The following is a 22,390-nucleotide window of genomic DNA, read 5'->3' as shown; positions in this document are numbered from 1 at the left end:
AAAGTTCTTGGAAATATGGTTGCTTGCAGATTTAATTGTGGATTTTCATTTCACGATTGAAAATCCCCATACTTTTATTAAAAAATCTTAATCCTTTCAGTACTTTTTAGCAGCTGTTTGCTACAGAGGAAAATCTTTATTTTTTTAATTTCTTTTTTATGTTGTCCACAGTGCTCTCTGCTGACACCTCATGTCTGTATCAGGAACTGTCCAGAGCAGGAGAAAATCCCCATAGCAAACCTATGCTGCTCATGACAGTTTCTGACACGGACAGAGGTGTCAGCAGAGAGCACTGTGGACAAGACAAAAAAGAAATTAAAAAAGTAAAGAACTTCCTCTGTAGCATACAGCTGCTAAAAAGTACTAAAAGGATTAAGATTTTTTAATAGAAGTAATTTACAAATCTGTTTAACTTTCTGGCACCAGTTCATTTGAAAAAAAAAAAAAAAAAAAAAATTCCACCGGAGTACCCCGTTAACGACCCATGATGTACCAGTACGTCATGAGTCAGCTCCCGTTCTATAACGCGGGGCCACGGCCGGGACCCGTGGCTAATAGCGCCCAGCACTGATCACGGTGCCGCGCGCTATTAACCCTTTAGACGCGGCGTTCAAAGTTGAACGCCTTGTCTAAAGTGAAAGCAAAACTATGCCAGTTAGCTTCACTTTTTTTTGCAATGTTATAGGTCCCATAGGGACCCTATGGGACCTATAACATTGCAAAAAAAAAGTGAATAAAGATCATTTAACACCTTCCCTAATAAAAGTTTGAATAACCCCCCTTTTCCCATAAAAAAAAAAAAAACTGTGTAAATAAAAATAAACATATGTGGTATCGCCGCTTGTAGAAATGTCCGAATTATAAAAATATATCGTTAATTAAACCACAAGGTCAATGGCGTACACGCCAAAAAATTCCAAAGTCAAAAATAGTGTCCTATCAATGCAAAAATGGTACCGCTAAAAACTTCAGATCACGGAGCAAAAATGAGCCCTCATAACGCCCCATAGGCGGAAAAATTAAAAAAGTTATAGGGGTCAGAAGATGACAATTTTAAACGTATTAATTTTCCTGCATGTAGTTATGATTTTTTTTTTTTCAATTTTGTCTCACAATGATTTTTTTTTTTCCATTTTGCCGTCGGTTTTTGGGTAAAATGACTAATGTCACTACAAAGTAGAATTGGTGGCGCAAAAAATAAGCCATCATATGGATTTTTAGGTGCAAAATTGAAAGAGTTATGATTTTTTAAAGGTAAGGAGGAAAAAACGAAAATGCAAAAACGGAAAAACCCCGGGTCCTTAAGGGGTTAAGGTGCTCAAGGGGTACTCCGGTGGAAACCAAATGTTTTCAAATCAATGGGTGGCAAAAAGTTACACAGATTTGTAAATTATTTCTATAGAAAAATCTTAATCCTTCCAGGACTTAGCAGCTTCTGTATGCTCCAGAGGAAGTTGTGCAGATCTTTCCAGTCTGACCACAGTGCTCTCTGCTGACACCTATGTCCATGCCAGGGACTGTCCAGAGCAGGAACAAATCCCTATAGCAAACCTCTCATGCTATGGACAGTTCCTGACACAGACAGAGATGTCAGCAGAGAGCACTGTGGTCAGACTGGAAATAACTACACAACTTCCTCTGTAGTATAAAGCAGCTGATAAGTACTGGAAGGATTAAGATTTAAAAAAAAAAACAATTTACAAATCTGTATACATTTCTGGCATTTAATAGCAGAGTTGCCTGCTGAGTATTACTTAAATAAATCTATAGAGACTAAATAAGGTATAAGAGAAGAATAAGACAATGCATGTATGTATCGTTGTATACGTCCATATATTTTTTTTAAACACACCTCACATGGTATCTGCATTAAAAAAATATTGTGACCCTCTCTTTCCCCTTTTGTCTCTTCCTTATTTTCTATAGCTACTCATAAGCTTCATACTAGACAAGAATGAAACTAGGTTGCCTCAAGACAGATGGGACAGAAGATCAGACAAGTTGTCAAGATGGGTATTAAGTGCAGACTCTAAAAGCAACACCCCTCCTGCTAAGCTTACTAGTACAAAGCGGCTCATCATCTGCAGGTAGAGGCAACTCCTTAAGATATAAAGATAAATCCCTCCCGTTCACTGTGGGGTCAAGAGGAAAGTTGAAAGTGCCAACAACTCATCACTTGCGGCAGAAGACATGGAAAAGCTCTAGTGTTTTGGTAACATCCTGTAATCTGCTCTAAGCATTTTTACACTGGGCAAAGGGAGTAGATCTACGTGTCTGTATGACAGCCCAACAATGGTTTATGAAACATCTAATTTATCACTCTTTCAGTGTCTACACCAGGGTTTCCCAACTAGTGGGCCTCCAGCTGTTGCTTAACTACAAATCCCAGCATGCCTGGACAGCCTTTGGCAAAATTTAAATGGGCACTGTCAGATTCAAAAACTTTTTATATGTTATACATCTTGGCAAAACATTAAACTTTCTAATATACTTCCTAAGAAAATGTTATTTTCTTATTTATAAATATTTATTATGATGGTGGGTTAGCACTGATAGGACAGGAAAGGGCACAGAAGAGTCATATCAGACAGGAGAGAGCACAGAGGAGTCCTATCAGACAAGAGAGAGCACAAAGGAGTGCTATCAGAGAGGAGAGAGTAAAGAGGAGTGCTATCAGACAGGACAGAGTACAGATGAGTACTATCAGACTTGAGAGAGCACAGAGGAGTGCTATCAGACAGGAGAGAGCACAGAGGAGTACTATCAGACAGGAGAGAGCACAGAGGAGGGCTATCAGACAGAGAAGAGCAAAGGGGAGTGCTATCAGACAGGAGAGAGCACAGAGGAGTGCTATAAGACAGAATAAAGCACAGAGGGGCACTATCAGACAGGGGAGAGTACAGACGAGTGCTATCAGACAGGAGAGAGCACAGGAGTACTATAAGACAGGAGAGAGCACAGAGGAGTGCTATCAGACAGGAGAGAGCACAGAGGAGTACTAGCCCACCCTCACTTACTGTACTATGTCCATGCCTGTGCTGCAGCTTGGACAAAGCAATGATTTTATAAGCCATGAATTCTATAAGAAGGAAATAACATTTTCTTATGAAGTATATTAAAAAGGTTACGGTTTTGCCAAGATGTACAACATATAAAAAGTTTGTATCTGACAGTAAGCATTTAAAGAAAAGATTTTAAATCTTGACGAATATCCTGAAATTCTGCTGCGTGAATGGGACATTAAACAAAAAGAGAGGAATATTCAAAAACCTTTGTAATCAGTGCTGTTACATTAATTCCACTAAAAGTGTTATTAGCGCCAGATTTTCAAAAGTGGGGCATGGTTTTTTAAAATTAGGGGCACGTTTGTCCCACGGGCAAAAAAATTAAAACATTTTTTTTTTAAAAAGCACATAATTTTATATGATATTAACTTGGAATTGAAATCAGGAGCAAAATATCTGAATATGTGGCACTAAAAGTGTGCGCAAATGTGGTGCAGCTAAAGCAAAAAAGTGTAGATAAATTCTTTGAATATCTCCGACAATGTGATTTAAATTTCGTCAGAATTTCCAACTTCTTCCATGGAATTCCACCCAAAAATTCTGCCGTGTGAACACAGCATTACACCATGCATTGGCCGGTGTAATAGAGCCCTAAGTCCGTGAAAAACTGACACATTTTCACATATTAATTCATGCTAAATGGCATTTTAAATAGGGATTCTACTTTGAAGGGATTGTTGCATGAAGATAAGAGAATTTAGTACAAATAACGTCCCACCAATCAGCTCATTGCTGTGTTTTTGTACCACCTGGTGATCAGGTCTTTTTGGTAACGGAAGCCATGGTTAGGGGACATTTAAATGACCCGGTAATAACAATGCAAAAATGTTATAATTAGAAAGGGTATTCCAATTTGAGGACTGCATTGGGATTGGGATCCTGCAGGATCCGTTAAAAACTTGCCGGCGGTAAAGAGTATGTTGCGGATGGGAAAGGGCAGGAGAAAGCAGTCACACGCTATACCAGCAGGTCCCTGTTCGGGGCCTCCGCCAACAGAAGAAGGCCGACGCAGTAGCCATTGCTCTTAAAAGTTGCAGAGGGCACCAGACTGCACAGTACAATCAGTGGTGGCTACAGATGTGCCGTGCGTAGGCCCCTGATGCAGTGGTTAACTTATGTAAGGGCAGTGTGGGTGATACTTCTGATAGTGATACTTCTGATACTGATACTTCTGCCTTCTTCCTCTACACCTGTGCATCATGCGGGCTGCAGCCCTCAGAGAACCCAGCCGAGCAGGAGTAGGACTTATTGGGGGCAGTAAAGCAACACTTGCTCACCCAGCTACAAATGAGGGCCGAACATTACCAATGCCGTGCCCCTGAAGATCCCAGCATGAACAGCCCTGAGCATGCAGCTTCCTCTGAAATAATCTGCTCCACCGAGGCAGCTGCATCACCAAAACATGGTGTATGGTGGTCAGGGTACAGAGTGTGGGGCTTTGACAATAGGGGTATTGGAGTCCATAAAATGCCCAACAGTACCCTGTGCACACATTTGTAGTACCTGAGGGTGCAGACATGCCATTCAAGAGAACCACACCCAGCTTTTCCAGGCTTTTGAATTGCATATATGCTTAGTACAGCAACAACATGGCCACCATTACTAGCCCAGAAGGTTTGTGAGAGCAGGCGGGACTGGACACACATGTTGTGGGAGCGGGCAGGAGTGAAACACACGTTACAGGAGAGGGCAGTGGTAAAAAATGTATCTGGAGAGGCATTAAAAAAAACAGTCCTATGCAGGGCTCGAATTCCAATCTCATAAAGTGATATATAGTTGCTAGGATCTGCCATCACCGTATGATCAGTCGGGGGGGGTCGGACCTCTGATCAGGAAAAAGAAGGTGTTATAATGCTGATATAACGCAGCACCCCTTTCTGAGTTTTTCCCTGTGCAGACAAATCTTCCTAATTTCTTAAAACATTTTAATTAAATTAAAATACCAAAGAGCCTTTACGAAAATAACAATTGTGCCTATGTTACCAGAGAAACTGGATACTTCCCAGCATACACAGCAGTTTTATTCCACTTCTTACATGCTGGTTACAGATTGACAATGAACCGTACAGAATCATGTGCATTGTTGTGATTCTTTTGGTTCATACAAAAGGTCAATTAGATTTTTATTCCCCCAGCATAAAGCATTACCTGGAGGATCATTATTGTTTTAGCCTCCAAGTCTTAACCTAAAGGGGTTTTATACTTATTAAGAGTAATCACTCTATAAATACCGAAGTGGACCAACCGCTCGAGAATGGCTTGGGGCGGAAACTGGAGAGACTGCTGAATTTGCAGAAAAGGAGGTTAGAAAAAACTGTAGATATTATAGATGGGGAGGTAAAGGATTATGGGAACTTACATTATAATACAACTTGAATAATAGTAATAATTAATAATTTAGCATTTTTCCCGTGATGGGAATCTATAGAGCACTATGGAAGAAAAAATTTAGTAAGCAAGACTGGTCACACTTTTATAAGGATTTTGTAAATGATAGTGAAGTGAAGTTAACATTTAGGTTTTAACCCTTCATCCTGCTTTAGGATGCGGAAGCTGGACTCCAGCTGCAGAGGAGACGCCAAGGTGCTACCACAAGAGTGGTCCAAGTTAGGTGTCAGCTGGCCAAGCAGGCCTTAATGCCCCAGTACCAAGCATCGGAAATACAGGCAGAAGGGGTGAGGTGATGCTGTGGATGGTAATAGCAAAGCAAACAGAGTTTGATGTAGCAGTGCTGAGCTAGTGTTTAGAGCAGAGCTAAGTAGATTAGAAGCTGGCAAGTGGTGTTAGCTTGCTCAGAATACAGAAGCATGGTCAACAGTCCAGGTCACATACAGGACATCAGTGAGATAAGAAATCAGGATAATAAGAACAGGTCTGAAAACAGGAACGCACGTACACAGCAGACAGACACCTTGGCTGTAGAAAACTACAATGTAGCATCAGGGAATGGGTGGAGCAGAATTCTATAGGCAGGGACAGGAGGAGGACCAGAATCAGTTACGTGCACAAACCCTTAAAAGAGACGGTATGTGCATGCACGTGACACCCTCAGGTTGTACCAAAAACTGTCGCCACATGTGATAATACAGAAAGGAAGTCCAGAGCCTACAGATGGGAGAAGGAGCTGAGCCAGCAACTCTGCCGCAGTGAAGTCCCACCTCAGCCAGTAATCAACTGAGCAGCAATGTGCCAGGGCTCAAAACATGTTGTGCCAAGGCTCAATACATCACATTGCTGCTCAGCCAATCACTGGCCGAGGTGAGATGTGACGTTTGAACCACAGGGAACCAAGAAGAGGAGCGCACTGGGGACTGAAGCAGGACAATGGAGGCACTGAATGAGCAACGGGAGATAGGTGGGTGTTAACTTTTTATACCTGACAGAACGAGATTGTTGGTTTACAAAAAAAAAAAAAACACAACTCTATGTACAGGATCTGCTGCATATTTTGTGCAGCTGATTTTCTACCCATTAACTTCAATGAGTAGCAAAATCAGCTGCAGAAAACATGCAGCAGATCCTGTACATGTAAACGTACCTTTAAAGGAGAACTCAGACAAAAGTAAACTTATCCCTTATACACAGGACAGGGGATAAGTAGCTGACCGTGATCTCCCACACTTGTAACTCACTGATAACTTGCCCCTGCTGCCCCGGTCCTGCTGCACAACACTTTCTGGTCTGGGTCTCCGCCCAGGAAGTGCCTGCTTCTCCGCCAGTCAGTGGTTAAGGTGGATCACTACTGTAGACAGTGATTGGCTGCACTGGGCACTTACATGTGTGCTGCATGGTGAGACTGTGCACCGTCGAAATGGCAGCAGTGCGGACAGCATAGGAAATCAGACAGGTAAGACCTTTTCATTTTTTTTCTCCAGGAAAAACCCTGCTAACCTTCCTCTGGCTAACAAATCATGATTCAAAGAAGCTAGACCTGCATTGGTTCGGCTTATTGCTTAGGACATTTTTTTTTTCAAGGGAAGTTATTTACAACCCAGTACTCCAGTAAACAGTATTTGCCAGTAATGGTGACTTATGGTGTATAATACCTACCCGGCATGGAATGGATAAGGTCTCCACACAGCACAAAGAACTTTGGCTTGGGGCACAACTTATTGATGGCTTCCACTGCCTCTTCCGTTAACTTGATCTCCTCATCCCATTCATCGCCTCCAAAGTCACTTTCTCCAATTGCCCAAGATTTCATGAGGCCAAACTGCGGGTCTGCTCCTTGTATAAAATAGAACGGACCTTTCCACTCTCTCTCATCATCTAAAAAAAAGAAGGACAGAAGAGGAAAGTTAGGATATTCTGCAGGGTACATGTAGCTTACAGTCACGACATTACTTGGTAATAACAGGCTGCTGAATATTCATCTCCTGGGCCTTTAACAAAGCGCCAATTAGGAAAAGGCTACACAGTCTAAAAAAAGGAACTTTACTCTGAACAGTACAAATCTGGAAGCCGCTGACCTTTCTATTAAACAAAGTGAAATAATTCCTGGGGCAGTCAATTGTTTGTGTCTTTTCTGCCTTGAAAATAACCCATATCCTGAAAGAGGTGCAGTGACATGCTGGGAAAGCAATCTAACTGTGCATTATTGGAGCCTCCGGCAGGGTGAGTTTAGTGCATTCCAGTAAAAAGAGAAGACACATTCTCAATAAATGCAATGATTTTTCCCTATCCACCTTTTACTCATAGTGTTAATAGAAGCAGATGAAAATATGTGGTGATAACGTATGTTTTCTGATATTTGTGCTTTCTGGTTTTGAACAACAGAATATATGTAATCCACCTGTTACATACTGTACAATCTTATATCCTTCACAACAATAATGCATGAACAACAGAAAAAAGAATCGTAGACAAATATTTGAAATGCTGGACATTAAAGGAACACTCTGGGAATTATTATTATTTGCTTATATAGTGCAACATAGGCTATTAACAGAAAATACTTGTATATGCCTTTTACTTACCTAATTTAGCTGATGTGGCAGACATGGGTTTTCAGACATGTTTATTCCTGATTCAAAGCAGAACTTAAAAGGGGTACCCCACTGCAAAACATTTTGTTTTAAATCAACTGGTGCCCGAAAGTTAAACAGATTTGTAAATTACTTCTATTAAAAAATCCTAATCCTTCCAGTACTTATCAGCTGCTGCATGATGCACATGAAGTTATTTTATTTTTTAATTTCCTTTCTGTCTGACCACAGTGCTCTCTGCTGACACCTCTGTCCATGTCAGGAACTGTCCAGAGCAAGATAGGTTTGCTATGGGGATTTGCTCCTACTCTGGACAGTTCCTAAAATAGACAGAGGTGTCAGCAGAGAGCACTGTGGTCAGGCAGAAAGGAAATTCAAAAGTGTAAAAAGAAAGATCCTGTGGATCATACAGCAGCTGATAAGTACTGGAAGAATTAAGATTTCAAGTAATTTGCTAATCTGTTTAACTTTCTGGCACCAGTTGATTTACTAAATAAAATAAAATAAAACGTTTTCCAGTGGAATTTGTCATGCTGCCCACATTTTCCATGAATACTCTAGCAAATGGAGGGGGGGGGGGGGGGGGGGGGTAATTCATGTTGACACAACCCAATCATTGAGAATTCTGCTCGGAAATTCTGCTGTCAGAATTTAATATTAATGCGGATGCATTTTCCATTGACCCATTCACACTCGGGAAATTCCAGGCTCCGGACCTGTCAAAACAATGAGCATGTTCATTCTTTCAGGTAAACCTGTGCAGACTGCATTGCTGTCAATGGTGAGAGCGCAGGTCCGCACAGTCCTAACTGTCGGATTTCAGCGGCTGTCACTGCACAAGGAATTTCCGCCCAGAATATATCCGAGCGTATATTCTGTAGTGTTTGCTTAGATCAGGATGAGTTCTAAAATAACTATTACTTGCCTCTCCAAGGCTCATGCTCTGCTCTGGTGTTCCTTGCAGGTATTTCTTATGTTCTTGCAGCAGTGAATTCCTGTTCATCCACATGACTGCTGGTGCCAAGCCCTGCCCTCAGTGGTCTCATGCCAACCATGCTAGCATTACCACTGTGCCCATGATTGACTGCAGTGGTCACTGAATGTACAGCATGTCACGACAATACAAAAATACCAGAAAGACAACTGGATCATCAACACTGGAGTATTGAAGAATTTAAAGGGGTACTCCACCCTTAGACATCTTATTTATTATCCAAAGTATAGGCGTTCGTTTAGAACACTGGGTGCCGGCTGCAGGGATCGTGACGTCGCGGCCATGCCCCTCGTGACGGCACAACCCGCCCCCTCAATGCAAGTCTATGGGAGGGGGCGTGGCGGCTGCCATGCCCCCTCCCATAGATTTTCATTGAGGGGGCATGGTGTGAAGTCACGAGGGGCATGGCTGTGACATCACGACTCTTGCCGCCTGCTCTAAGTGTTCGGAATGAACGCCAGGTTCTCCACACAGGTTAATAGGCTTTATTCTGCAAAACCTATCCTGCAGGTTAAAATGCTTTATCCTGCAAAAACAGTACCCCACTGACAGCAATGTAAACATTAGAATGGCTGTAGTGCCTGCATGTTCACTGTGGCCCTTTCTCACAGCTGACTGGTGGGGTCCCAGGAATCAGCCTCCCTCAGATCTAATACTGATGGCCTATCCTAAGGATAACTTACACACCAGCTGCTTAACTAATTAGATGCCATGGTCATTGTGACCCCTGCATTTAAGCAATTAGGGGGGTGTCATGTAAACACCTTCCTTGACCTCCCCCTGCCTTATTAGGTGATACAATCTTGAATGCAACAAAATATTGCCATACAGTTAAGTGATCACATGGTTAAATACTCTAGTGGGACAGGGGACTAAAAGTTCCAATGAAAAAGTAAAATAAAAGGGGTACTCCACTGGCCAGCATGGAACTAAATGTTCTGAATGCGGTTTTCGCGGTGCGGGGGTCGACCTAGTCATATAGTTCGCACTGATGCTACCTGAGCCTGCAGGACAGCTTAAATATCTATGGAACTTGTTTGGGGCTGCTTATCCACCATCTGGACTATCCTGCGTTGACACCTTTCATCAATTTTTCTCTTCCGTCCACGCCCAGGGAGATTAGCTACAGTGCCATGGGCTGCTAACTTCTTGATAATGTTGCGCACTGTAGACAAAGGCAAATTTAGATCTCTGGAGATGTTTTCCATGTCAGAATATTGTTGGTGGTGATTTGCATCAAACATGCATCAAAAACAGTCAAAATACAATTGGCGCAAATTATAAATTACTGACCACTGCAAAAATCATACACGTTTGGCGCAAAAAAAAATGCCAAACATACACAATAAGACACATAAATCCATTGATAAATACCACCCTATGTGTTTAAATAAATGACAAAAAAAATAATAATAAACATTTAAAAACGGCAAATGCAGACTTTTCTGCAGATGTATTGCAAATCTTGACTTCTCAATTAAAGTCAATGGGAAAAATCTGCAGTAAATGCTCAGTGTATCCACAACATAAATTTTCATGCTGCATATTTAATATCCAATTTCTGTGTGGATTTAGTGCGTGAGAGAACATTTCTTAACCTGTTAAGGACCCAGGGCGTACCTGTACATCCTGAGTCCGCTCCCGCCATGTCTAAAGTGAAACTAAATCACTGCCGGTTAGCTCAGGGGGCTGTTCGGGATCGCCGCGGCGAAATCGCAGTGTCCTGAACAGCTGTAGGACACAAGGAGGGTCCCTACCTGCCTCCTGGTGTCCGATCGCCGAATGACTGCTTAGTGCCTGAGATCCAGGCATGAGCAATCAAGCGGCAGAATCATAGATCAGCGGTTTCTTATGAGAAATCAGTGATCAATGTAAAAGATCAGTGTGTGCAGTGTTATAGGTCCCTATGGGAGCTATAACACTGCAAAAAAAAAAGTGGGAAAAAAAAGTGGGAAAAAAAAGTGAATAAAGATCATTTAACCCCTCCCCTGATAAAAGTTTGAATCACCCCCCTTTTCCCATTAAAAAAAAAAAAAAAAACTGTGTAAAAAAAAATAATAAACAAACATATGTGGTATCGCCGCGTGCGGAAATGTCCGAATTATAAAAATATATTGTTAATTAAACCGCTCGGTCAATGGCGTACGCACAAAAAAATTCCAAAGTCCAAAATAGTGCATTTTTGGTCACTTTTTATATCATGAAAAAATGAATAAAAAGCGATCAATAAGTCCTATCAATGCAAAAATGGTACCGCTAAAAACTTCAGATCATGGCGCAAAAAAAATGAGCCCTCATACCACCCCATACGCGGAAAAATAAAAAAGTTATAGGGGTCAGAAGATGACATTTTTAAACGTATACATTTTCCTGCATGTAGTTATGATTTTTTCCAGAAGTCCGACAAAATCAAACCTATATAAGTAGGGTATCATTTTAATCGTATGGACCTACAGAATAAAGATAAGGTGTCATTTTTACCGAAAAATGCACTGCATAGAAACGGAAGCCCCCAAAATTTGCAAATTTTTTTCAATTTAGTCTCACAATGAATTTTCCGTTTCGCTGTAGATTTTTGGGGTAAAATGACTGACGTCATTACAAAGTAGAATTGGTGGCGCAAAAAATAAGCCATCATATGGATTTTGAGGTGCAAAATTTTAAGAGTTATGAGGTAAGGAGGAAAAAACTAAAGTGAAAAAACAGAAAAACCCCGGGTCTTTAACCCCTTAAGGACCAAGGACGTACCGGTACGTCCTTGGTCCTGCTCTCCTGATATAACGCGGGGTTACACAGTAACCCCGCGTCATATCATGGCGGGCCCGGCGTCATAGTGAAGCCGGGACCCGCCTCTAATAGCGCGCAGCGCCGATCGCGGCGCCGCGCGCTATTAACCCTTTAGCCGCGCGCTCAAAGCTGAGCCGCGCGGCTAAAAGTGAAAGTGAAAGTTCCCGGCTAGCTCAGTCGGGCTGTTCGGGATAGCCGCGGCTAATCGCGGCATCCCGAACAGCTGACAGGACAGCGGGAGGGCCCCTTCCTGCCTCCTCGCTGTCCGATCGCCGAATGACTGCTCAGTGCCTGAGATCCAGGCATGAGCAGTGATCCGGCAGAATCGTTGATCACTGGTTTCTTATGAGAAACCAGTGATCAACATAGAAGATCAGTGTGTGCAGTGTTATAGGTCCCTATGGGACCTATAACACTGCAAAAAAAAAGTAAAAAAAAAAAGTGAATAAAGATCATTTAACTCCTCCCCTATTAAAAGTTTGAATCACCCCCCTTTTCCAATAAAAAAAAAAACACAGTGTAAATAAAAATAAAAATAAACATATGTGGTATCACCGCGTGCGGAAATGTCCGAATTATAAAAATATATCATTAATTAAACTGCTCGGTCAATGGCGTGCGCGCAAAAAAATTCCAAAGTCCAAAATAGTGCATTTTTGGTCACTTTTTATATCATTTAAATAAAATGATCAATAAGTCCTATCAATGCAAAAATGGTACTGTTAAAAACTTCAGATCACGGCGCAAAAAATGAGCCCCATACACGGAAAAATAAAAAAGTTATAGGGGTCAGAAGATGACAATTTTAAACGTATTAATTTTCCTGCATGTAGTTATGATTTTTTCCAGAAGTCCGACAAAATCAAACCTATATAAGTAGGGTATCATTTTAATCGTATGGACCTACAGAATACATATCAGGTGTCATTTTTACCGAAATATGTACTACGTAGAAACGGAAGCCCCCAAAAGTTACAAAACAGCGTTTTTTTTTCAATTTTGTCGCACAATGATTTTTTTTCCCACTTCACCATAGATTTTTGGGCAAAATGACTGACGTCATTACAAAGTAGAATTGGTGGCGCAAAAAATAAGCCATCATATGGATTTTTAGGTGTAAATTTGAAAGAGTTATGATTTTTTAAAGGCAAGGAGCAAAAAACGAAAATGCAAAAACGGAAAAACCTCCGGTCCTTAAGGGGTTAAGGGGTTAAAGATGTAGGCCTCGTTCACACTATGGAATCTGTCTGCTGCTGGTGTCACCATAATCCTTTGAGGGTAGGATGACTCGGACATGCGCCGTTGCTATTAATGGCAATGGGGCCCACATAGATATCCAACAAAAGAAGGAGCATGAACAGACAGGTGTGCGCTGTACTATACAGAGGGCACAAGCTAGATCAGTGCTTCCCAACCAGTGTGTCACAAGCTGTTGCAAAACTACAACTCCTAGCATGCTGGGAGTTGTAGTTTTGCAACAGCTGGAGGCACCCTGGTTAGGAAGCACTGAGCTAGATAAAGAGAGGGCTCAGCCCGTGAGCCTGCTCTACATGCAATGACCACCAAGCTACATAAAATGGCGTATTGGCGATTATTAACAGTTAAATGGGGTATTCTCATTTCAGAAAGTAATCCCCGATACACACTAAATGGGATAACTGATGGAAGTCTGATTGCTGAAACCCCTTCCAATCCCAAAAACACAGGAAAATCATGTCATCGAATAAACAGTTCTCCATTCATTCTTTATGAGGCTTCCGAACAATGCGGCCCGCTGGGCTCCGCCACGTTTAGAGACCCTATAGAGAATAAATGGAGTGGTGGCTGCACACGCACGCTGCTGCTTGGTTTATTCCCCAAATGTAGACCTAAAAAATGGGTTGGAGCACAACTGACACCACCGGGTCAAAATGGATCCCACTGACCTGAAGGGTTTCGGTTGATGGTTCGGTATTTTACAGAAGTTGAGCAGAAAGACGCTCAACTCTCGTCTTTCCAATGGACTGTCTTAGGCTAGGTTTCCACCTTTTTTTTTTTTTAGCAAAAACGCCAAGAAAAACACCCATTCTAACGCATGGCTTTTTTTTTTTTTTTTGTGAAAAAACACTGCGGCCAGATATTAGCTGCAAGTCAATAGGGAACTGCAAAATGCCAGAGACACTTGACATTTTTCAGTTTGGCACTTTTTAACCCTTTTGGCGTTTTTCTGCTAATTTGGGCTTCTTGGCCGTTTTTCAAAAACGACCTCTTGTTGAGACTTCGGCATTTTTTTCGGGAAAATCTTGGCATTTTCCTCCCATAGAAGCCTATGGGAGTGAAAAAATGCCAAGAAAAACGCCATGTGGCTTTTAACTTTGGCGTTTTTGCAGACGGTATTTTATTCTTTTTTGGACTTTGGCGATCCAAAAAAGTGATGGAGATACCTTTTTTATTAAAATTTTGTAGGGTACCATTAAAAAATAATAATAAAAAAGATACAGTAGTGATGGAAAAAATTGTATTTAACAAAATGTATCTTTTTCAGAACAAAATTTTAATACATTTTTACACAGGGATCAATTTATGTGGGCGGGTGGGGACCTAAAAATATAGCCGGCAATACTAAAAATGTATTGTGTGTGTGTTTTTTACTTTTTTTAAAACATTTTTTAGGTAGTACTACTACTCCCAGCATGGAACACACTCTTCCATGATGGGAGTAGTAGTACCTGTACTAATTGACAGATCGCCCCACAGGGGTGTGGAAATTTTATTAAAAACTACTTGTCCACGGGACTAAAATGGAACAAAATCTACTTGTCCGGGCCATGACGATCCACTTGTCTGGGCCAATTTTCGCTTTTACACTCATTTTTAATTTAGCAGATTTGGTGTTTTTCTTTTCTGCGCCATTTACCTTGTGGTTGAGGCATCATGTTAGTTTTATACTTTAGGCTGGCCTGATTACAGCGATACCAGATTTTTTCGTTTACGTCATGTTTTACTAATTTAAAAAAAAATTCTGAACTTTTTAGAATTTTTTTCCATTGCCATTTTTTGACCCTTGTAGCTTTATTTTTTTCTGCATACCAGGCTGTATGAGGGCTCATTTTTTGGGCCATAATCTGTTTTTTGTATCGGTACCATTTTGGTATTGATCTGACTTTTTAATCACTTTCACTTTTTTGGGGGGGATATTATAAAAATTGCAATTCTGTGGTTTGGTATTTTTTTACATTTACCGTATGGGATACATTATGTTATATTTTAATAGATCGTACAATTACACACGAAGCGATACCAAATATGTTTATTTTTATTATGTTTGCATGTTTTTATATAGAAAAAGGGGGTGATTTGAACTTTTAAAATGGAAGGGTTAATGTGTGTTTTTTTTTTTTAAACCTTTATTAAAACTTTTTTTTTTTTTTTTTTTACACTTTATTAGACTTATAGGAGGAATCATTAGAGTCTTCATACAGATGAATCTATTGAACTCATTGATCTGTGTACTCTGCGATCCATTGACAGAGCCTAGTCCAGCCAGGCTTTATCAATTCCAGAGCCACGGGACAGCGGGGAACAGAGGTAAGCCCTCTGGCTACCTCCATAGTGGATCGCCCCCTCGTGATCGTGCTGCGGGGGGGGGGGGGCGATCCACCCCACTAGCCCACCATGGAGCATTCACATGTCCCTTTAGTCGCCACTGTCAGCTTTGACAGCAGCGATCTAAAGGGTTAATAGCCAGCGCGCATGCTGGCTATTAGCGGCGGCCCCCGGCTACTGAAAACAGCCGGGGGCTGCAGAGTATGCATACATACTGCTGAGCGCCGCATGCTAGCCATTAGCGGCGGTGTGAAACCTGCGCCCCATGCAGACGTGCGACCGCTCCTCCCCTCAGCTCTCCGAAGCTAGAGCTGGGGGGAGCGAAGGCAGAGGACACAGGTCTGCACGGGGAGCAAGAAGCCACGCCCCCCTCATCTCCCCCCACGTCCGCATGGCAGAAAGAAGGCAGAGCAGCTTCTCATCTCCCCCTGCTCTGCTTCAGAGGACACAAGTTTCCACAGCTGGGGGCTGCAGAGTATGGAGCGGGCACGAGTCGGGAGCCCGATCCATACAGACTGCAGAGCGCCGCAGCGCTTGTCAGGTCTGGCCCTGCTTGCCTGAAGCCGGGCTAAGGGCCGAAAAAATTCACCTGCCCGGTGCCCGGAACTGCATGTCCCGGGCGTCAGGCGAAAGGAATTTCACATCCCTGGCCCCAGGTCCATTGCGATCCTTCTGTATAATGTAAAGATGCGGCCAGCCGGCCGCTCTTCTATGGTCCCTGCACTGCTGTATATATATATATATATATATATATACCTATTCATATTTCCCGTAGAGAGCTGTGATTGGCCAGATGGTTCCAGCCAATCACAACTCTCTGCAGGAAATATGAATATGTGTATATATACCTCAGTGCAGGGGACCATAGAAGAGCGGCCGGCCGCATCTATACATTATATAGGAGGAACACAGCTGTGTCAGGAGTGACACTCGCTACGATCTGGTCATATATCTACTGCTCAGCAAGAACTTACAGTGAGCCTGCAATGTTTATACAGTATACACATCGTTGGCTCACTCAACCCCTTGCTGAGCTGTGCGCTATGTGCCAGCCCAGCAAGGAAAGCGTTAACTTACACTGCTGGACAGTGTGGGTTAACCCTTTGGGCGGTATACACTATTTACAGATATCTATAGATAGCTGTATATAGTGTATACAGAAGACAGTCCCGGCTTGGTCCATGTAGCTCCGCCTCCTAGTGATGACATCATTAGGGGCGGAGCTTCAGACGGGAGCCAGGCTGGTAAGGGTGTGAGGCTCTGTTCACATTGTACGTTTTGTAAAATGTGAACAGACCCATCTGGCAGTGTCTTCGCAGACAGGGAGACTCCAGCTGTTGCTAAACTACAACTCCCAGCATGCCCAGACAGCCTGTCTGGGCATGCTGGGAGTTGTAGTTTTGCAACAATTGGAGGCTCCCTGTTTGGGAAGACATTGCATTATGGGTGCGCTCCCCAGCAGAAAGCGCCAAAAATATACTAATTAATTTTTTGTGTTCCTTTTTTTCTTCTCGTTTCAGATCTGTGTATGCAGAGGATTATGGTGGATTCGGAGGACTACTGCGAATTAACTGGGCTACGGGGGAGTGTTCTTTAAAATAAAATAATTTTTCCAATTTTTTAATTCTTTTCAGGCTTAGTAGTGGAATCTGTCTAATAGATGGAATCCATTACTAAACCGGGATTAGCATTAGCACCAAAAACAGCTAGAGCTAACCCCCAATTATTACCCCGATACCCACCGCCACAGGGGTGCTGGGAAGAGCTGGCGCTCCTGGGCCTAGACAGTAACAGGCTGGCGTTATTTAGGCTGGGGAGGGCCATTAACAATGGTCCTCGCCCACCCTGGTAACATCAGACTGTTGATGCTTGGTTGGTATCTGGCTGAGAATAAAAATACAGGGAACCCTATGCGTTTTTTATTTATTTATCCTTACACTCTGTGGACCGGGCGCTCAGCATCTGCCCACAGAGTGGTACCTGAAGACAGTGAGAAAACTGCCACAGGGGACAAATTTGTCTGTTTCCAAACACGAGGAAAAACGCCATAAAAAAACTTTTTTTAGGTGTAAAAAAAACAAAACAAAAAAACAAGTGGAAACCTAGCTTTACTGAGCTCCTTATATCAGAGCACAACGGGCGTGTGAACGAGTCCTAAGCTCACAACTGAGCTGTAATACCAGACACAGCAATTTGGACATGAGCGGCAGTGTTTATGAAAATAAATGTATATAAAGCATGGATTTATTAAAACAAAGAGTTTACATTTTTTTTTTTTTTTTTTTTTTTAGGGGGGCTGCTAATGAAATAACTAAACCTAATATGGCTAGAGGTCCCCAATAACTCTATAATGTCTGGTGCCAGAAGGTCCTGGGACACAAGTGACATGCTGCTACTTTCTTGCGAAGAATCATGTGGGGCGAGTCATATCTATTGTAGAAGAAAGGTTCAGAAGCTTAGATGTTTCTTTCATGCCATATAGCTCAATCCTGGTGTGAGCAGAGCGCTATAAGGTGTGTCACCAGTCATACGCGCCATTCTTGTTACAAGTAGGGTCACAGGTGCTGTATTTAGCTGCATATTTTCACATCAATATCCACAATAAATGCAATATACAAATATCCCTGTGAAAATACTTAGGCAAGAGACAGAGATGGACATCCACACTGGTCAGTATATTAAAGGGGTATTCCGGGCAAAAACATTTTATCCCCTATCCAAAGGATAAAATGTTTTTGCCCGGAATACCCCTTTAAGGATGGGATCACACCGAAGCCCCGCGCGTTCCGTCACCAAGCGACTTCCTCAGGATGATGGCGTGATCCCGTCCTTAACCCCTTAAGGACGCAGGACGTAAATGTACGTCCTGGTGCGGTGGTACTTAACGCACCAGGACGTACATTTACGTCCTGTACATAACCGCGGGCATCGGAGCGATGTCCATGTCATGCGCGGCTGATCCCGGCTGCTGATCGCAGCCAGGGACCCGCCGCCATTAACCCCTCAGATGCCGGGATCAATACAGATCTGCGCCAGTACGCGATTTCAATGAATGATCTGATCGCCCGCAGCGCTGCTGCGGGGATCCAATCATTCAGAACGCCGCACGGAGGTCCCCTCACCTTCCTCCGTCCGGCTCCCGGCGTCTTCTGCTCTGGTCTGAGATCGAGCAGACCAGAACAGAAGATAGCCGATAACACTGATCTGTCCTATGTTTTTTTAAGCACAACAATAATATAAAAATATGTAATAATGGGTATCATTTTAATTGTATTGACCCTCAGAATAAAGAACACACGTAATTTTTACCGTAAATTGTACGGCGTGAAAACAAAACCTTCCAAAATTAGCAAAATTGCGTTTTTCTTTTTAATTTCCCCACAAAAATAGTGTTTTTTTTGTTGCGCCATACATTTTATGATATAATTAGTGATGTCATTACAAAGGACAACTGGTCGCGCAAAAAACAAGCCCTCATACTAGTCTGTGGATGAAAATATAAAAGAGTTATGAATTTTAGAAGGCGAGGACGAAAAAACGAAAACGTAAAAATTAAATTGTCTAAGTCCTTAAAGGGGTAGTCCAGTGGTGAAAAACGTATCCCCTATCCTAAGGATAGGGGATAAGTTTGAGATCGCGGGGGGTCCGACCGCTGGGGCCCCCTGCGATCTCTCTGTACGGAGGCCAGGCTCTCCGGCCAGATAGCGGGTGTCGACCCCCGCACGAAGCGGCGGCCGACACGCCCCCTCAATACATCTCTATGGCAGAGCCGGAGATTGCCTAAGGCAGAGCTTCGGCTCTGCCATAGAGTTGTATTGAGGGGGCGTGTCGGCCGCCGCTTCGTGCGGAGGTCGACACGCCCCCTTCCCGCTGGCTGTCCGGGCTCCGTACAGGAGATCGCAGGGGGCCCCAGCGATCTCAAACTTATCCCCTATTCTTAGGATAGGGGATAAGTTTTTCACCACTGGACTAATCCTTTAAGGCCAAAATGGGCTGAGTCCTAAAGGGGTTAATATACCGACCAGTGTGGATGTCCATCTCTTTCTCTTGCCTAAGTATTTCCACAGGGATATTTGTATATGGCATTTATTGTGGATATTGATGTGACAGGTTTCTTTTAGACATCCCTACCTAATATTTTCCCTTATTAGAGGACAGTAAGTGTCATACTGGACGGGGTCACTTACCTGTGGGAGGGGGTTCATAGCCCCTCTCCAGGGTTGTGCTGTGCTCTGTGTGAGCAGTTTTAATTGGTTTTTAATGTCCCTTGTGATGTGTTTTATAACATGTATTTTGCATGTTTGTCGGAATGAATAAAGTATCTGTATTTACGCATTCATTATATTGTGGTGTGCGCTGTTCTCAGTCGTTATCTATTTCCCCATGTCTTAGGCTAGGGTTATATCACGACTTGGGTTGTGTGACAAAAATATCGCAATGTTGCACTGTGCCCCGCCATCTAATGATAGCCAAGATGGTCACAATGTGATGCCACATTCTATTTTGCTGGATTTTTTGTCGCAGCCATCTGCCGCATGACTTTTACGTGATTCGGTTGCAGCTACATTGCAATAAACTGTAATAAAGTTGTGTGAAAGTAAGTAGTGAAGTGGCGCAAGTATTGTGGTGGCCTGACAGATATAGCCCTAGCCCTGTGTTTTTCAACTAGTGTGCCTCCAGCTGTTGCAAAACTACAACTCCCAGCATGCCCGGACAGCCAAAGGAGTTGTAGCTTTGCACCAGCTGGAGGCACACTGGCTGGGAAACACTTTCCCAGTCTATTTTAATGCCTGCATAGCTCGAGCTGTTGTGGAACTACAAGTCTCAGCAAGCAATGTCTGCAGAATGCTGGGGGTGGTAGTCTCTCTCACACGGCTGCTCGTGCACCAGATGGAGGGATCTCCGCTCCGGTAATGTCACTACCTTCTCGGAATGACGTGAAAGTCCGGCCCCGGGCCCTCAAGAACACTTCCCGGTCCTCCGCCATGATCCCGCAGACACCAGAGCCCGGCACCGCTACACCGCCCCGGTACACTTCCTTAACTGCTCGGCAATCCGCTCTTACTGCCTGTCAGGAGAGGCCTGGGAGAGATGGCACCGTGTCACATCGGGTATTGATTAGTAGGCCTGGACAAGGATTAGGCTGGGGACTGGCACTATTGTCCCGCATTGCCGTCCTGTCAGCACCCTGTGTTGTCCTGAGGCTGCTCCTGACATTCTAGTTATATGTGTGACTTATGCTAGTGTTTCCCAACTAGTGTGCCTCCAGCTGTTGCAAAACTACACCTCCCAGCATGCCCGGATAACCTTTGGCCGTCCGGGCATACTGGGAGTTGTAGTTTTGGCAACAGCTGGAGGCACTCTGGTTGTGTTCAGTTTCGTGCTTCCTGAATATAGAATAAAATACAGGTACCAGACAAGGAATATATAACATTACAGCAAATCATGTGTAAAATAATATTCCAGGAATTTAGGAAACATACAATAGGATTAGCAATTTATAAAAAAAAAATATATATATATATATATATATATATATATATTATTTATTTTGATTAATTTTTTTTAAATATTTTGTAATACTGTGGTCCCTCAAGTTACAATATTAATCGGTTCCAGGATGACCATTGTATGTTGAAACCATTGTATGTTGAGACCAGAACTCTATGGAAACCTGGTAATTGGTTCTAAAGGCACCAAAATGTCATCCAAAAATAGGAAAAAGTGAGAATTAACGAAAAATAAGTAGATAACTAATATAGATAAAGCAAATTCTTACATATAAAAGTAAGAAATAGCTGCCGGGAGCTGTAAATCACTGTCTATGTCAGTGTTACCCAAGCAGGGAGCCTCCAGCTGTTACAAAACTACAACTCCCAGCATGCCTGGACAGCCAAAGGCTGTCCGGGCATGCTGGGAGTTGTAGTTTTGCTACAGCTGGGGCCACCCTGGTTGGGAAAAACTGGTCTATGTAGAGGACAGGAGCTTCTTCGGGGTCCTGTACAGAACATGCAATGTCCTAAAAAAGTAATGGAGTCGCCCTCACCTGGTGTCCAAAGGAGCAGGTAACCCTGGTACAGGTAAAGAGTACATAACATGTAATACCTCCCTGTACTGTAGGGGGCCCTACCAGACACCAGTCAGTGCATACGCTTCAGTAATACAGGTGATTTACCAGTGAAATGCCCATTCTGATTGGTCGGTTCTTTCAGCCATTGACACGTTTCACAGATCTGGACTGTCTGTACATTGTATGTTGAGTCTGGTTTCAACTTACGATGGTCCATAAAAGACCATTGTATGTTGAAACTATTGTATGTTGAGGCCATTGTAAGTTGAGGGATCACTGTATGTTGTAGTTTTTTTATTATTAATATTTGTAAAAAAAAAAATAACAATTTGTTGTTTAAAGTATTAACTTTTTTTTTATTTACTGATATACGAATGTAAAAAAACAACAAAAGCAGAACAAATACAAAAGTCAATCTAACTCATAGTGGTAAAAATGGGGCAAATACCGATCAGTTGGGATATGCTGTGCAACAGAAAAAAAAGCTTCCGTATTTAAAGCAAAACATATAAAAGAAGATAATTTGAGTAGAACAATGTACAGTGGTCCCTCAACATACGATGGTAATCCGTTCCAAACGGACCATCGTTTGTTGAAACCATCGTATGTTGAGGGATCCGTGCAATGTAAAGTATAGGACAGTGGTCTACAACCTGCGGACCTCCAGATGTCGCAAAACTACAACACTCAGCATGCCCGGACAGCCGTTGGCTGTCCGGGCATGCTGGGAGTTGTAGTTTTGCAACATCTGGAGGTCCGCAGGTTGAAGACCACTGGTATTGGAAGTTATACTCACGTGTCCCCACCGCTCCGAACCGTTACCGCTCGTCACCGCTGCCCTGAATGTCGCCTTCCATCGCTGTCGCTGCATCCCCGAGGTGTCCCCGACGTTCCGGCAAGGCCT

General features: G+C 42.9%; 1 protein-coding gene across 1 annotated transcript in view; it reads right to left on the bottom strand.

Annotated features, from left to right (window-relative positions):
* Positions 1 to 20,503, bottom strand: part of CPPED1 (calcineurin like phosphoesterase domain containing 1) — a 117,095-nt gene extending 96,592 nt beyond the window's left edge. Inside the window, exons 1-2 of the mRNA XM_056534158.1 lie at positions 20,340 to 20,503; positions 7,116 to 7,334 (exon numbers count right to left, since the gene is read on the bottom strand). Of these exons, the coding sequence (XP_056390133.1) occupies positions 7,116 to 7,334; positions 20,340 to 20,403 (283 nt within the window). The 5' untranslated portion in view covers positions 20,404 to 20,503. The remainder of the gene's footprint in view (positions 1 to 7,115; positions 7,335 to 20,339) is intronic.
* Between the last annotated feature and the right edge of the window lie 1,887 nt (positions 20,504 to 22,390).

Source organism: Hyla sarda, chromosome 8 (assembly GCF_029499605.1).
Source record: "Hyla sarda isolate aHylSar1 chromosome 8, aHylSar1.hap1, whole genome shotgun sequence".
In the NCBI taxonomy this organism is placed as follows: Eukaryota; Metazoa; Chordata; class Amphibia; order Anura; family Hylidae; genus Hyla; species Hyla sarda.
Note: the sequence above shows the minus strand (reverse complement) of the source record. Positions and strands in the feature narration are given on the sequence as shown.